General features: G+C 46.3%; 1 protein-coding gene across 1 annotated transcript in view; it reads right to left on the bottom strand.

Moving 5' to 3' along the window:
• Nucleotides 1–16,599, bottom strand: part of SPATA5 (spermatogenesis associated 5) — a 227,007-nt gene that overhangs the window by 197,449 nt on the left and 12,959 nt on the right. Inside the window, exon 10 of the mRNA XM_027853737.1 lies at nt 9,311–9,465. Within this exon, the coding sequence (XP_027709538.1) occupies nt 9,311–9,465 (155 nt within the window). The remainder of the gene's footprint in view (nt 1–9,310; nt 9,466–16,599) is intronic.

Raw genomic sequence — 16,599 nt, 5'->3', positions numbered from 1 at the left:
GCTTGGCAGACAAAGGGTCCTCCAGACAGCCTGCTTGTCTGCGCCAAGACGAGCGAGCCTTCCAGAGACATGATGAAACAGAGATCCTGGGGAGCTATTTCCTGTGTTCTGAGGGAAGTCTTGCCAGGAACATTTCATATCCCGATCTTGTCTTAACCTAAGACCAGAGACGCATTTCAAAAGGATGCGGGGATGATGAAGGGGGGTGGGGAGGACAAACGGGACATGCCCACCGCCACCGGCAAGAAAACACCAGAACTATCAACAGCCATAATACCGGCCACGGCGTCAGGGGACGGCCCCGCCTTCCTGTCAATCTCCTCCAGGATGGAGAAGCTATGGACCCCATCTGGCGCTATTTAAATGAAATTCCCTCATAATCCAGCCAGCCACCCGTTTCCATGTCCCTCTCTCTTTTTTAATAGGATTTTAATAGCACTTTATTGTGGGCAGGAAGCTCTGCTGGGCATTGCAGAAATGATAATATTTCATGTTTGAAAGGCAGCGTGGCATAGTGGACGAGAAACTGGTCCTCAGAAACAGGGAGAGTCTGGTTTGAGTCCTGCCACGGACACGTACTGGCTCTGTAAGCCTGAACAAGTCACTTGACCCATCTGGGCCTCAGTTTCCTCATCTGCACAGTGAAGGGGTTAGAACCAGCTGACCTCTAAGGTCCCTTTCAGCATTAGATCTAAGATCCTCTGACCTGGCAAAGGTCTTACAATGAGCACGCATCATCACACAGAAAAGGAAACAGAGAGCCACAGAGGTTCCACAGTACAACAGCAGGAGGAAATTCAAATACTGTGGGTGCATCCTCAATTTTACTGTGGTTGGTTGTTTTTACTTCTGGCTTGTGTAATCACAAGTTTACCAACCGCTCGTTTATACAAGAAACAAAGTTAAACGGAGCTCTTTTCCAAAGTTTTGACAAACAGCAAGAGAGAACTGATGTTTCCAGAGGTCGCGTTAACTTCTCCATCATAAACTCAGCCTTCCGCTCAAGGCTAGACGCTCACAGCCTCTACCCCCTGAGTTTGCAGAAACCAGAGAATACAAACACACTCTTCGGAAAAACAGAAAGCTTGGCACGCGGGTATCCCTGCTACTCATCCTGAGGGTGTCTGAAGGAGGGAACTTAATTATGGTCAATTAAATGCCAATTTCACTCCCCTCCCCCATCATTGCCCAAGAAATCTACCACTAATGAGCTCATCCCTGTAGCCAGGCTGACTTGCCACATCCCAAGGCTCTAGGCTCATCTGAAAAGATGCCAGAGGAGGAAAGGTAAACAAGGAGGGAAGTATTGAATGTATAATTAATGCAACAGGCAGGCTTTTGATTATTCGGATCACAGAGAACCTTGCTACTGACATTTAAAAATGGAGGTGAGTGAGGAAGGTTTATTTAGCTAACAGTACTAGGTGCACATCAACAAATCCATAAGACGCCAACCCTTAAGTTGGAGGAACTGAGAGGATCAGAGAGCTTAGAACTGAGAGCTTGAAGACCCCTTAGCAGGGCCTCAGGGTGCAAAGGGAGCTCAGAGGACATCTGGCCTTGGCCTAGCCTCACACGTGGTCAAAAAAATCTCCCCTGTCACAGGCAGCTAGGTGGCACAGCGGATAGAGTTCCAGCCTTGGAGTCAGGAGGACCTGAGTTCAAATCCGGACTCAGACACTTGATACTTACCAGCTTCGTGACCTTGGGCAAGTCACTTAACTCCAACTGCCTCACCAAAAAAAAAAAAAAAATCTCCCCTGTGACCCTACCTAGAAGTAGACTTCCAGCCTCTGGTGGAAGGTCTCCAATATGGTGGAACCAACTACCTTCTGGGCAGCCGATCCCAGAAGGGGATTAGAGACACCTCAGACAGTTAGAACAGTTTTCCTTATAGATCTAAACCTGTCTCTCTGCTTTCACCTACTGCTCCTAGGTCTGCCTTCTCAGGCCAAACAGAACAAAACAAGTGGCCTCCCCAAATCTCTAACTTATATATTTGTGGGAGGAAGGGAAAGAAGAAGGAAGGGAGGAAGAAAGGGAAGGAAAGAAGGAAGGGAAGGAAGGAGAAAAAGGAAGGAAGAAGGGAGGGAAGAAGGGAGATAGGGAGGGAGGGAAGAAGGAAGGAAGGAAGGAAAGAATGGAAGAAGGAGGAAGAGAGGCAAGAAGAAAGAAAGGAGAAAAGGAGGAAGGAAGAATGGCAGGAAGAGAGAAGGAAGGAGAAAAAGAGAGGAAGGAAAGAATGGAGGAAGGGGGGAAGGAAGGAAAGGAGGAAAGAAGTAAGGAAAGGAGGGAGGGAGGGAACTTTTAGAAGACAGTTGGCTACACAGAATGTTTTCCCCTTACATTTTTTCTAATGATCCGAAGGGAACATAGGAAGCAACCTAAGAAAGTACTTTTCTCATGAGTGGTAATCCCTTCAGAGCCCACAAATAACAACAACGCCTGCTGTGGTCCCTTACAAGCTAATAACACGTCAAACAGGAAAACGGCATGAGACCATGGAGCAAAAACACGGTACCAAAAGAAAACTGTCATCAGCAAAACGAGGGCGCTAGAGCAAGGTCTCTCCCAACTGAAACATTCGATGACCCTGTGATCCTTATTTAGAAAAATCAGAGGAATAAAGAAAAATGAAATGAGGAATGAAAGGGAAGGGCCGGGGGTGGGGGGGGGAAGGCTTCCATGGAATATCATTTTGTGGTCTGAAGAGTTTGTTGGGTTCACTGGTCTCACCTCAACGAGATCCTCTGGGAACATTTTGCTGAGCAGGTAAGATCGGCAGCTAGCTGGAAGCTCATGGTGCTTAGCAGCCGCCATTCTTTCTACCCAGGATCTCATCTGATATCAGATTTTCCTAATTACCCCAAGAAGTAGGCGGGGCAATGACAATTTTTAAAATTTTTAAATGATTTTTAAATTTTTAAAATCATCCCCATTTTACAAATGAGGAAAATGTCTCAGAAAGAGTCAGCCATTTAACATTTTATTACAAGTGCTTACTATGCGTTCTAGGCACTGTGCAAAAACATGGTACCTGTCCTCAAAGCGTTCCCTTCTAGCAGGAGAGACAACATGTACATAAATCAGTACATACGAGATTCATACAGAGGAGACTGAAGGTAACTTGGGTGGAGCACTAGCAGCTAAGAAAGAATACTGACAAAATTGCAAAATCCAGAGTAAGAGAAGAAACAGAGAATTTAAATAACCCAGTGTCAGAAAAGAAAAGAACCAAGATATGAATGAACTCCCAGTAAAAATCATGTGTTTATATCCATACAAAGCTCTTGAAAAAATACAATGCTCATTTTTCTAAAAAGTATAGTAAGAAATGGACCTTAACATGGTCAGTAGAATCTATTTAAAACAAGACTACAAAAACATTTAGAGCCATTCTTTTTGTGATCACAAAGAATCAGAAGCCATGGGGATGCCCGTCAGGTGGGGATGGCTGAACAATGTGACGGTTTGACTATGCAGGTCTGTTCAAAGGGTTTTGTCTTTTTTGTTTTCCTTAGTTGGGGGCGGGGGGAAGGTGGGCAAAATAAATGCTTGCTAATTAAAAAAATAAACTTGAATAAAAAGACCACAGTGTAAAGGTCACATCGGCAGATATCTGATGAACTCATGCTTCATGGAGAAGAATCTAACATTATCGTCCAATGAAACAATAACAAAAATATTAGTAACTAGTATTTAAATGGAGCTTTCAGGTTTGCAAAGTACTTCCCAATCATTATCTCATTTGATTCTCACAATAACCCTCAGAGGTAGGTGCTATTATCCCCATTTTGCAGAGGAGGAAACTGAGGCAGAGGGAAGGTAAAGGATTTGCACCAGTTATTAAGTGTCTGAAGAACTCAAGTCTTTCTGACCCCAAGCCCAACACTGCGCCATCTTGCTGGCCCATGAATTGAGAAAAAAGGAACATAGGGTAATTTTTCAGAAGGCTGCATCTCGTAGAGATTCATGATTCACATATCATCTTTTTCTGTTCTTTACTAAACTGAAATGTTTATGTTTGTTAGGTTCATGAGGAAAAACATTTTTGAAAAGCAAAAAGAAAAGGGAATATAATGTAACCCCCTGATCCAAACCTGTGTTTTTAAATGCATAAGGAAACTGAAGTCCACTAGGCTACGCTCCTTGACAAACATCACACAGGAAGTTTTCATGCCAGGATGAGGAGACAGTTCTGGGGCTCCTCACCCAACATTTCAGGAGGAGTCAGACAGACATCTCCCAAACTAGAGTCCTGGTGGGATACTTTAGCGCTAGGCACAGACTCACAGACCCCCTGGGGCTGGTCTAAAAGAATCCTGGGACCCTAGAAGACCCACAGAACAAAGTAGGGCCAGTGAAATTTCAGAGCAATATAGGACTTGAAACTTATTTTTATACTGAAACATTTCCAGATATGATCAGTCTTAACTGGTACATAAAATAATATTTAATATTTTTGTAACCAAAGTACTGCTGGCATCAACACTGTCTCCCAGAAGCCAGATTTCCATCAGGGGTTTACAGCAGTTTGGGAAACATGGTTCTAGATCCAAGAGGTTCATCGCCTGTGGGGAGAGATTTAGGGGGATCTGTGAACCTGGATGGAAAAAAAAGTCACATCCTTCTTTTCACTAACTTCTTGCTGAAAGTTAGCTTTTCTTTCAATTATGAATGGAGTCAACAAACTATTATTTTAAGAAAGGATCCATGGGCTTCCTCAGACTGGCCAAAAGGTCCATGAAGTAAAAAAAGGCATAGAATCCCTGTTCTAGACAAAATTATTTTTGTATTTGCTTTGTATTTAATACATAAATTGTACATATTGTATCTACATTTGTTTCCCCAGTAAGTTCATTCCAGAATAGGAATGTTTCATTTTTTTCTCTGCATCCCTAATACACAGTTGGCACTTTATTGATGCTCACTGAATGAAACTGAATGCATATTTGTGCATATTCACTTGGACAAACATTCACTCAGACAAAAGTGAATAAAGCTGGGGCAGCTAGGTGGCGCAGTAGATAGAGCACCGGCCCTGGATTCAGGAGGACCTGAGCTCAAATTCGGCCTCAGACACATAACATTTACTAGCTGTGTGACCCTGGGCAAGTCACTTAAGCCCACTGTCTAGTCAAAAAAAAAAGTGAATAAAGCTGGTTCTCATACACTTCTGTATGTTCACCACGCAGTAGGTCCAAATATGGCTAGGTCCCATCTTAACAAAGCCCTGACCTCCACCATATCCACTCAGAAACAAACAATAAAATGGGTCATTTCAACACCAGCAATGCAGCGCTGACGACATTGCTCATCCTGGGACATTCCATTCTTTCAAGACCAAACTGACGTCAGCATATGTTGGATCCCCCCCTCCCCCACCTGAAACCATTCCTCAAAAGGAAGGGAAAAATACACATTGTCATCTCCCACTTGGTTAAAGCAGGTCTTAACTGGGCTTCCAGCCCTGAAAACTCCTGGACATAAATCACTCAGATGCCTTGACACGCTACTCCTTCTTATAGACTCACTTGCCAGGAAACACTGAGGGAAGAAAAAGCGGTCTGCCTACAGCAATGCTGCCACCACAGGGCTTTTTTTCCTCTTATAACTGACTGCAGAAATGTGCTCATCATCTCAGAGCTCACAGGTAGCACTGCAGGCACCATGGACAGCTGCCAACCCATGAAATCTCCAAAGAAAAATGGCACAAGGGCATGGATTATAAATACAGCAACAAGAGAAAATTAAGAAAGTCTTTCATGAGCTCAGTTAACAAGAGAGCTCTTTCCTGGGACAGGTAAGATCAGTTTAATAACACCAACGGACTGTCGGATTGTAGCTTTAGAGTTGGAAAGGGCCCTGGCAGCCACCTAGCCCAAGCCCCTCATATTATTATTGAGAAAACTGAGGACCAGAGAAGACCAAAAATATGCTGAAGGTCACACAGGTAGGATTTGAACCCAAACCCAATGGCTCAAGAGCCAGTGTCCTTTCCAATCTACCAGGTGGTCAGAGCTCCAACACATTTCAAGGGGCATTCCTGGCCTCAAGGACAGTCTTTCATGATCCTCATCCATCCTCTTAAAAACAATTCAAGTCTTCCAATGCCCTTCTTAGAGATGAACAACTGATGAGAATTCTGGGTGTGGCCTAATCAGAGCAGACCACAGAGCAATCAGAGAATCACAGGCCCTCTAGCCCATTCTGTACCTGACCAAGAATCCCTTCCGTAGGCTGGCCCATTCAGGCTTTGCTTGAAAGCCTCTAAGAAGGGAGAACCCACTGTTTGCCAAATCAGCCCCTTCCTCACTGCGCCGGCCAAGGAAATTTAGCTTGGGCTCCATGGCTACAAATCCCAACTAAGCTCCCATCTTCTACAGGAAGCCTTTCCCAACCCCTCCTAATTCCAGCACCTTCCCTCTTCTAATCATTTCCTGTTTATTGTGCATATTTGTTTGTCCCCATTAGACTGTAAGCTCCATGAGGGTAGGGACTATCTTTTGCCTCTTCTTGTATCCTGGCACATAGTAGGCACTTAAGAAATGCTCACTGGTTGACTGGCTGGCTAAACACTGACTTAGTCTTTCACTGCAGAGGCCAAAGGTCCAAGTTTTCTGACACTCTCCAGGAGTTGTCCAAATGTCTTCTGGTCAGCAGTGCCAATTTCTTTCCCTGGCTCTTGGATGGACTTTTCCCCACAGTATAGCATTTAGTGACTTGAACATAGGCACACTGGACCAAGACCAGCGACAATGAGCCCGAGCTAGGCTTGTGTGCCAAGAATGGGGGGATAGGCGAAATATCTGTTCCAACCCCAGCACATCCCCTTCCCCCCAGCTCCATGCCCCAGGTACCATCCTATGGGTCCAGCTGTTCAACAGATTTCTTTTACAGGATTCTCTTCCGATTGTTTGGAATGAAGTAGGCACGCTAATTGCTATCAAAAACCAATACTGGCTTATAATGGGCAAACCTTCCCTACAAGGAAAACTGTCTCCCTTTGTATCTGCAGTCCCAGAGTTGAGCACAGGACCTTGGAAAGGGTTGTTTCATGATCCATCAGTTGTCGGGAACAATTCCAGGGGGGAAGAGGAGAGATATGCTCTCACCAAAAAGCCATCCCAACCCTGGCCTAGACCAAGACTGGACATATTTCCCCAGAACTATATGGACTCTACCAACAAAGAGAAACCCTGGGGTTTCCCCCTCAGGCCCCGAGGCCAAATGCTCCCAAAATATTTATGTTCAGATGTGAACTACTGGTCAAAATATGATCAAAGGGTTCTTGCCACTTCTCAATGCATCTTGGGTCACAGAACTCACAGGAAGAACATGGACCCAAATAGAGTCTATGCTTCTCAAACTGATTAAGCAGCTATGGGTGTGGGAACCATGGTCTACTAGAAATGGACTTGAAGGTCCGGAGACCCGAGTTCAAACGCTGACCAACTCCAAAATTTACTAATCATACAACCATGGACAGGGTCTCAGCTTCCTCCTCTGGAAATTAGGAATAAGAATGCTTGTACCCCTCTTCACTTCACAAAGGCTATTCTGAGAGAAGTGCTCTATAAATGTTAACATTAACAGAATTGTGAAATATGCGTTATTATTTAATAATATCCAATATTTGTGTAGCATTTTAAGGTTTTGGAAGTACCTCACACAGTATTTCATTTGATCACAACAACTCTATGATGGAGGTGCTATTCTTATTCCCATTTTAAAGATGAGGAAATTGAGGCTACGAGAAATTAAGGGTCTTCCCCAGGGTCATATGGCTCAGACGTGTCTGAGTAAGAATCCAAAGCCAGGTCTTGGCTCAGTATGCTATTTCCTGTCTCTTCTCCCCTGGCAGCTTCATTCATCATCTTCACTCCAATTCATTCAAAAAACATTATTAAGTACCCACTATGTGTCATGCACTGAGTCAGCCACAAGAAAAGCTCATTCTCCCATCCTCCTCACTTTCTCTGCCAGCACTTCTGGGCCTGGTCACTTTCCTGATACTTTTCTCAAAAAGCCACAAAGGAAATCGGAGCGTGCCAGCATTAATAAATGGTCCACCCCAACAGTTCCATTCTGGTGACCAAAGAGACACACCCGTCATTCATTTAAAAATAACATCGAGAGGCACGAACTACAGGGCGAAGGTGTAGGCAGCAATGTGACGGCTCCCCAGCTAAGGACGGCGTTTGTACCAAGGAGGACGCATTGTTCCCTGGAAGAGCCCAATGGACACACAATCCTTCGGTGGCGGAAAGAGCGACAGGCTTTCTCTTGGTGAATCAACACACACACACGCACACACACACACACACACACACACACACACCCCTACTCTATATTTCTCAAAGAAATCTCAAAATACTTCGATGGACTCTTCATCAAATTGAGTCCCTTCTAAATGGGGGTCAGAGGCTCAGAGAATTCCGTGAAATAATCTCACTAGTGTGGGGCGTCCCAGCATCCCTGAAGATCACCCGTACACCAGGCTATCTTCTCACCAATCCGGTCCTGTCCCTGGCCTCACTGGAGCCCTTCCATGGGATGCCGCGGGTCCCATTTTGGTGTACATCCATCTGCCAGCTGTTCTCTCTGTCTCTCAGTCCCCTCCTTTACCAGCCATGAAAGTCCTAAGTGACCCGCGGGAGACCACTAACTTAGCATCCGTTAATCCTCTTCTCTGCTCGGACCCTCACGTTTCCCTGACCAGGCACTTTTGGGCATACAACCCACCACCGTTTGTGTGCTAAAGCCTCCTTACCCCCAACACAATGCTGTGCTCGGCTCACAGGCTATGTCAACTCTGTGCAGATGGCCAAGGGCATTAGCCAGCGAGCGTCCCCAGGAGCATGACGGTGTTTGAAAACATGGGAGCTGGAGTCAGAGGACAGCACGGACCGTTGAGGGCTCTAGATAAACCAACCTGCTCCCCTCGCTGACTCGGGCTTAGGCCCAGCTCGTCCTACAGGATGAGTGTTTATATGGGACATATAGAACAAGAGAGAAACAGATAGAATTCACATGGTGCTGTGTGCCAAGCACTCTATAATTATTGTTTTATCACAACAACCCTGGGAAGTAGATGCTATTATTATCCCCATTTTTACAGATGAGGAAACTGAGGCAAACAGAAATTAAGTGACTTGCCCAGGGTCACACAGCTAGTAAGTGTCTGAGGCAGGATTTGAACTCAGGTCTTCCTGACTCCACGGCATGGGCAAAGGCAGTGAGGTGAGAGGTGGAAGTTGAGGACAGTTTGGGTGGAGCAAAGACGGGACGGGCAGTAAGAAGCACTTACGCTGGGGACGTCGATGGCCACCTCCCTCATGGCGCTGGGCCGGACGTCGTTCACGGCCTGCAGGAAGTCGCTGAGGGTCACCCTCACCGCGTCTGCCCCCTCGCCGGCAGGAAGGTCAGGCCGCTGCCTCTGGACTCGCCGCCAGGCATGCAGCCCTACCCAGAGAGGACAGAAAGATCAGCCCCTGAAACAGCAGCTGGACTGCCCCCAAACAAGCACACGACTTCTGCCATCTGCCACAGCCGAAAGCGAAGAGACCCTGAGGAGCGACCTAGGGCTGCGGGAGAGAGGAACTGGCATGTGTGAGATGGGGGACGGGGGACGGGGGATGGAGAGGGAGAGGAGGAGCAGAGGGAGGGAGGAAGAGACCAAGGGACCCAGAGACAGAGAGACAAGAGAGAGAGAAGAGAGAGGAGAGAGGTGAAGGAGAGATGGGGGAGGGAGAAAGAGGGGGAGAGGTGGTGGGCAGAGAGGGGGAGAAGGAGAGAAAAAAGGGAAGAGAGAGAGAAAGGAGAAAGAGGAGAGAGGGAGGGGGAGAAAGGGAAGAGAGGTGGGGGTATAGACAAAGAGTGAAAGAGAGAAGAGAGAAAAGGAATAGGAAGAGAAGAGACGGAGAGAGAGAGAGAAGAGGGAGAGAGTAGGAGGGAGGAGAGAGAAACAGAGACACAGAGAGAGGAGAGAGAAAGAAAGGGAGAGAGACACAGAGACAGAAAGACAGAGAAAGAGAGAGGAGAAACACAGAGACAGAGAGAGAGAGAGACAGGAGGGGGCAGAGACGGACAGAAAGAGACAGAGACAGAGTAAGCACAAACATGGAATAAAACTGTTGTAACAATATCAAGGAGAGGCATCATAGTCAATCAATCAACATTTATTAAGTGCCTACTACATGCCAGGCACTATGCCAAGCACTGGAGTTGGACAGCCACACCAGAACCAGGAAGACACGGGTTCGAGATCTACCTCTGACACACAGTGGCTGTATGACCCTGAACCAATCACTTACTCTCTCAACGCTCTGGCCCAGGGGCCAGCAAACCACAGCCCCCAGGCCAAATCCAGCCCCCTGCCTGGCTGCCAGTTTGAACAAGGTCGGTGAGTTGGGGACGTCTAGCCTCTGCTCCAGACAATCCTTCCAGACTATCAGCGGCATAGAAGGTGCCAGTGGGCACGGGTGAAGGGAATTTCTGCATCCAAGCCCCGGCCCAGCACCTGCTTCTCCCCTCTGCCCGATCAAACTGGAGACCAAAAAACCAAGGACAAACCAGACACGTGGAAGCACAGTTCCAGGCCCAATGCTCTCCCTGGCACTTACGCAGACACAAGTACCTGCCAAGTGCTTGTTGAAGGAGATATGAAGCACAACAACGATCAGTGTCACAGAATTCTGGGTCAGTTGTCCAATACACCAGAGGGAAAATGCTTGTGTCTCACAGAGGGGCTGGCCTCTGTAACCTCAAAGGGCCGGCCGGCCTCGGAGGTCCAAGGACCCACCAGGCAGCGAGAAGGAAGAAGAAAAGTGTTCAAGAAGGGTCACCAAAGCACCAAAACTGTCCTTTTCCCACAGAAAGATCTGGACTTGAAGATGGACACTAGAAAAGAGGCCCAGCATACAGCATGGAGGAATGAGGACTGAACTTGGGGGTCAGAAAGACCTGGGTTTGGTGTGGTGTGACCGTGGCCACTTTCGCCACATCACTTGCCTCAGTTTCCTCAATTATAAAATGGGGTTAATGTCACCTGCAGCTCTTAGCACCCAGGGGTCTGGTCAGGGGGTGGAGAGCTCAGGCACCTCCCAAATGTCTGCCGTCCCCACTACAAAGACAGACATCTTTACTGGGTCTTGTAGAAAGTGTGTCCCAGTACACGCACACCCCAAGCAGAGAGGGGCACGTCAGCTAACGGGGGTAAAGACTGCAACATCAAACCAAGGTCAGAACTCTGAGAGACACATCTGGGAGAGATACAGAAGGAGACAGAGACAGAAAGATAAAGGCAGATAAGAGTGAGGCAGAGAAAAGGCAAAAGAAGAGAAAGAGATAGGGACAGATAAACAGAGAAAGAAACTTTTTATGGTAGGAATTTATATTATTCAATAAATAATTTTTGAAAAGGAATTTCTACCATCTTCATCATCATCTTCATCATCACTATCACCATCATCATCATCACCAACACCATCATCATCCTTATCCTTATCACCATCATCACCATCACCATCATCATCCTTATCCTTATCACCATCATCACCATCACCATCACCATCACCATCACCCTCATCATCCTCATCCTCATCCTCAATACCATCATCACCATCACCATCACCATCATTACTATTTCTCCAATAGTGGAATGAACTGCCCGGAGAGATGAAGCAGGGTGACCACTTGACATGGATGTTTTAGAAGAGATTAACTAATATTCAAGAGCTACCACAGATGTCCTTCCAAATCTAAGAGTTTATTGTTTTGATCTTCTCTATTCTGATTTTTTCAGCATCCACACCAGAAAAGTCTCTGATGGTTTCAGCCTGACAGGTTATGTGCAATTACCACACAGGGCCACACGGTGGCGCACAGGCTCAGCCAACAGGACAGATGACATTGTTCAAGGGAGAGGACCCACTTTGGAAACCCTCCTCCCGGCACCCACTTTGGTAGGCAGGGTCCTACCAAGAGCCTCTCTTTCTGAAGAAGTCCCCAGCCTGCCCCTCACCCTAAGCAGAAAGGCCACAATTCCCATCAGGATGATGAGGGAGGCTGATTATCACATTTGTCCGGATGCTAATGAAGATAGAGATTTAATGAATGAATGCAAAACGCCCTCTCAATTTTTTAAAAAATATTGGTATGTTTCTGAGGCAAACAGACATTAGGTGACTTGCCTACCATCACACAGTTAGCAAGTGTTTAAAACCAGATTTGAACTCAGGCCTATCCACAGTACCACCAAGCTGCCTCTTTTTTCCATCAACGTGCAACGTGTGCATTTCCGCCATTTATCTCATACTTGGGAGTCAGGAAGACCTGAATTCAAATGCTGTCTCAGACAATTAGTATCTGCGTGACCCTGGACTTTTCTCATCTGTAACATGGGAACAATAGTAGCACCTGTGAAGTGAATGTCTACGTGTGTGCACATATGTATACATGTATGTATGTATGTATATATACACACACACACCACACACACACATATGTGTGGGGAGAGAGAGTGTGCTTTAGGCTATATAAATGTGAGGGATAATTTTCACAAAGATGATGATCATGATAATGGCAGTCTGGTGAGGAGAGAGGAAAAGGGTCAGAAATGGCAGAAATATGACACATCCTCTAAGACCTGCCATCCTGGAAGCCTCTGGAGCTCCCAGTGTGGAAAACCCTGACACCAAGGCAGAGTAAAACCCGTGTCTCCATTAATGCTACAGGGCAGTAAGTGAATGAAGTGACTTGTCCACGGCCACCAGCTGGAAGTGTCAGAGAAAGGATGACAGCGGAGCTTGCTGCCTGTCACTCTCCTAGATGGAGTATTTCCCCTCTTAGAACAGAAGCTCCTGAAGGCAGGCACACTCTGGTTTTATATTTGTATCCCCAACCCTAAGCATAGTGGGCAGCACACAGTAAGTGCTTAATAAATGCTTTTTCACTCATTCATTTATTCCTGATTCCATGCCTAGCACCCTATCCACTACCCTACAAGGCCTCTAGGATTTTTTTTTTTAACTTAGGAACTAAAGAGACCGGGGAAACTTAACACATGCAAAGTACAATATTGTTCCGACAAGCTTCAATTCCTATGACATTTACTAGGGGGGTGACCGTGAGCAAGTTTCTTTCCTCCTCTGTGCCTCAGTTTCTTCATCTGTAAAATGAGGGGTTAGACTAGAACACCTGCTTTAGATATAGACACCCCCCCCACCCCACCCCCAGTGCTTTACAACCACATATCTACAAAGCCCTTTTTTTGCAGGGCTGCAATGTCCAGATTCTCCCACCAGAGGGCGGAAAAGGACAAGAGACAGATGGCCAATCCCAGAGGAGGGGATTTAAATACCCACAGTAATTGACACATTTGGCTTCTGTGTCTGCCATGATGGACACCCGGCATTCCAGATCCTTGGCCGTTCACATTTCCTATAGGATACAGAATACACTGATGCGTCCAGAGGAAACATGAATGACAACAGAAGGGGAGAACCCGGGACAGGAGGAAAAGTCTCTGCCCCTGGGAGCAGGGCTCTCAGGCTTCTTCGGTGTCCTGGCCAGGGGCAGCTTAGGGAAGCCTCTGCACCCTTCTCAGAGGCAAATTCGTCAAAGCATAAACCACATGAGAAGACGAGGAATCACTTTTGGTAAAACACAGTCTCAAAAAAAAAAACGCTATATATATCATATATATATATATATTTTTAAAACCAGTTCATGGTGAAGTATGTGCTTTCTCAGAAGGAACAACATGTCTATTTTAAAAGCAATAGTAACTTTTGGGGCAGTTAGGTGGCTCAGTGGATACAGCACAGGCCCTGAAGTCAGGAGGACCTGAGTTCAAATCTGGCCTCAGACCAAACACTTGACACTTAACTAGCTGTGTGACCCTGGGCAAGTCACTTAACCCCACTGCCTAGCCAAAACAAAACAAAAAAAAATAAAATAAAAGTAATAGTAAATTACTTATAGTAAATAGTAAAAGTAAAAAAAATAATCCAATGAACTTCTTTTAACTAAACAGACCATGCAAATCAGCAGGGGCCAAATGTTGGGCTGCCCCACTTTCCCGAAGCAGGACCACTCCTGGCTGCATGGGTGAGGAGGAGAAAAACAGCTCTGGACAGAGCTGGGTTCAAATCCTGCCTCCAACACTCACAAGCTCTAAAGTCAGAAGAGTCAGATTCAGGGCCACTTTCTGATATTTATTGCCTGGGTGGCCTTGGATGAGTGACCCGACCTCCATCGACCTCAGTTTCCTCACTTGTAAATGCAGGGGTCAGCCTCAACGGCCTCCTAGCTTTAAATCCAGTATGCAGACTAACACAGACCTGAATATTCCATGAGAAACGCTTCAGATGCTGACTAAGCCAGGCTAAGTCTACACTGGTGCTTAGGAGGGGATGGGAAGTACCTTGGCCGTATGAGCAGCCTCCAAGGTGGCCGGATGCTGACCCCACCCAGCCCCTGCTCATCCCATTTCTTTCTGTCTTACACATTTGGCGTCAGCATGGCCGGGACCACAAGGTAGTCAGTTAAGACAGAGCAAGGCCCCAACTAAGAGAGAGTCTCTGTAATGTCCTAGGAACTAGAAAGACCTTCCTGTGAGCGAGAGCAGAACAGGAGAGCTCTCGTGGCTACAAACCTGAGCACATGCAAAATGAGTCTCAATAAATCAATCGGTCAGAGATCTTGTAGTGAAGAGGTAGCAAAGTTTAAAGGAGTATCCCTACACTTTGTAATAAAAACAGCTGCTATTTCTAGGGCACAGTCAGACTGAAGGATGCTCTATCGCATCTAACTGGAACCTCAAAATACTCTCTGATTGGCATCTCAAAGCAACTCTGCAAAGTATGTGCTATAATTATCCCCATTTTACAGATGAGAAAACTGAGCCTTGGAGATGAAGTGCTTTGCTCAGAATCATACACGTGAGGCAGAATACACCCTTTCACAACGTCACATACAGAAGAGAATGGCCTTCAATGCCTAGGGCACTGGACTTTCAGCGACGAAGACCTGAGTTCAAGCCCCACCTCAGACACTTATGAACTACATGAGTCTGGAGAAGCTGCTTTAGCAATTTTCCTGTCCAAGCGAAGTGAATCCCTTGCAGTTCTCCCAGGACTATGGCGAAACTCAAATATATGCGGGTTTTCAAACCTTAAAGCGCTCCACAGAACATCAGCTCTGTTAAGGATGGAAATGATGGTCTGAGGACCTGACCCAGTACAATGATTCTAACAGAGATGCTCCACAGGCCTCTGGTTCATGGCCCACCTACGAGCTACAAGGATGCAGAGTGGGAAGGCATGCTTCCACTAGAGTCTTTCTTCCCAGGACAAAAGCTCAAATGTTTAGCCAAATCAGAGAAGTGTTCCAGAGGTCCCTCATCCCGGCGTTTCTCCCAAACAGCCCACTCAGTTTGGTTGTTCCTCATTTGATCAAATATTCTCTCACATTACAATGATTAGCAATCCACACTGGAAAAACCAAGTGGATGAAAAATGCAGAGACAGTTGGATATTCACATGCCCATCAAAGGAGTCTATCAGTACCTATACCCAGGAGAGGTGGGGCAGACTAGACCTCAAGCAAGGCTTTGAGACAGTAGCTTTAGAAGTAGAAGGAACCACAGAAGTCATCTAATCCAACCCTCTCATTTTACATTTGGGGAAACTGAGGTCCAAAAGAGGTTGAGATCCACTGGCCTAGAGGAAGGCCTCGAGAATAAAGGGTCTCTTTTACAAAGGATTTATTTTTAAAAATGAACAAAAAGACACAGGATAAGAAGGGACAGGCAGGTTGGGATCTGCAATGATAAAGGAAGTACCTGCTTGAAGGAGACTGCAAAGCCTTTGAAATAACAACCAACGTATTTCACTTTTTTTTTTATTGAGGCAATCGCGGTTAAGTGACTTGCCCAAGGTCACACAGCTAGTACGTGTCAAGTATTTGGTCTGAGGCCGGATTTGAACTCGAGTCCTCCTGACTTCAGGGCCGGTGTGCTATCCACTGCGCCACCTAGCTGCCCCCACAACCAATGTATTTCAACATCAAGCAGATGACAACGTGGTGGAGGAGATGGGTCACAGGAGTTGGAATAAGGAAGACTAGAGTTCAGATCCCACCTCAGACATTTTCCAGCTCTGTGTGTCTGTAGGTAAGTCATTTAGCCTTTCTGTGACTCAGTTTCCTCATCTGTACAATGAGGGGATTGGTCTCAGTGGTCTCTAAATGTCTCTTCTGACTCTAATCGATGATCCCATGACAATGCTGTTAATCACAAAAGAAAACACAACAGTGACTAGAGAATGGGATTCTGTATGGGGAAGGCCAGGGTTCGAATCACAGCTGGCCATGTAGTAGTAACATAATCCCCTTTCCTCAACTGTAAAAGGAGGATCACGATACTTGGAGCAGCTACAGCACAAACATGTTGTGAAGCTCAAATGAGATAAGCAGCATGCAATGCGCGGCAGACTGACAGCACGGTCTGTTGTTCCTCTAACTATGGTGTGTCCAAGATCACAAAGCCCCAGGAGCCCCCTGGGTTACCATGGTCACTGTCCCTCTCCAGGAGGA

The sequence above is a fragment of the Vombatus ursinus genome, unplaced genomic scaffold (assembly GCF_900497805.2).
Source record: "Vombatus ursinus unplaced genomic scaffold, bare-nosed wombat genome assembly UNPS02010193.1, whole genome shotgun sequence".
NCBI lineage: Eukaryota > Metazoa > Chordata > Mammalia > Diprotodontia > Vombatidae > Vombatus > Vombatus ursinus.
Note: the sequence above shows the minus strand (reverse complement) of the source record. Positions and strands in the feature narration are given on the sequence as shown.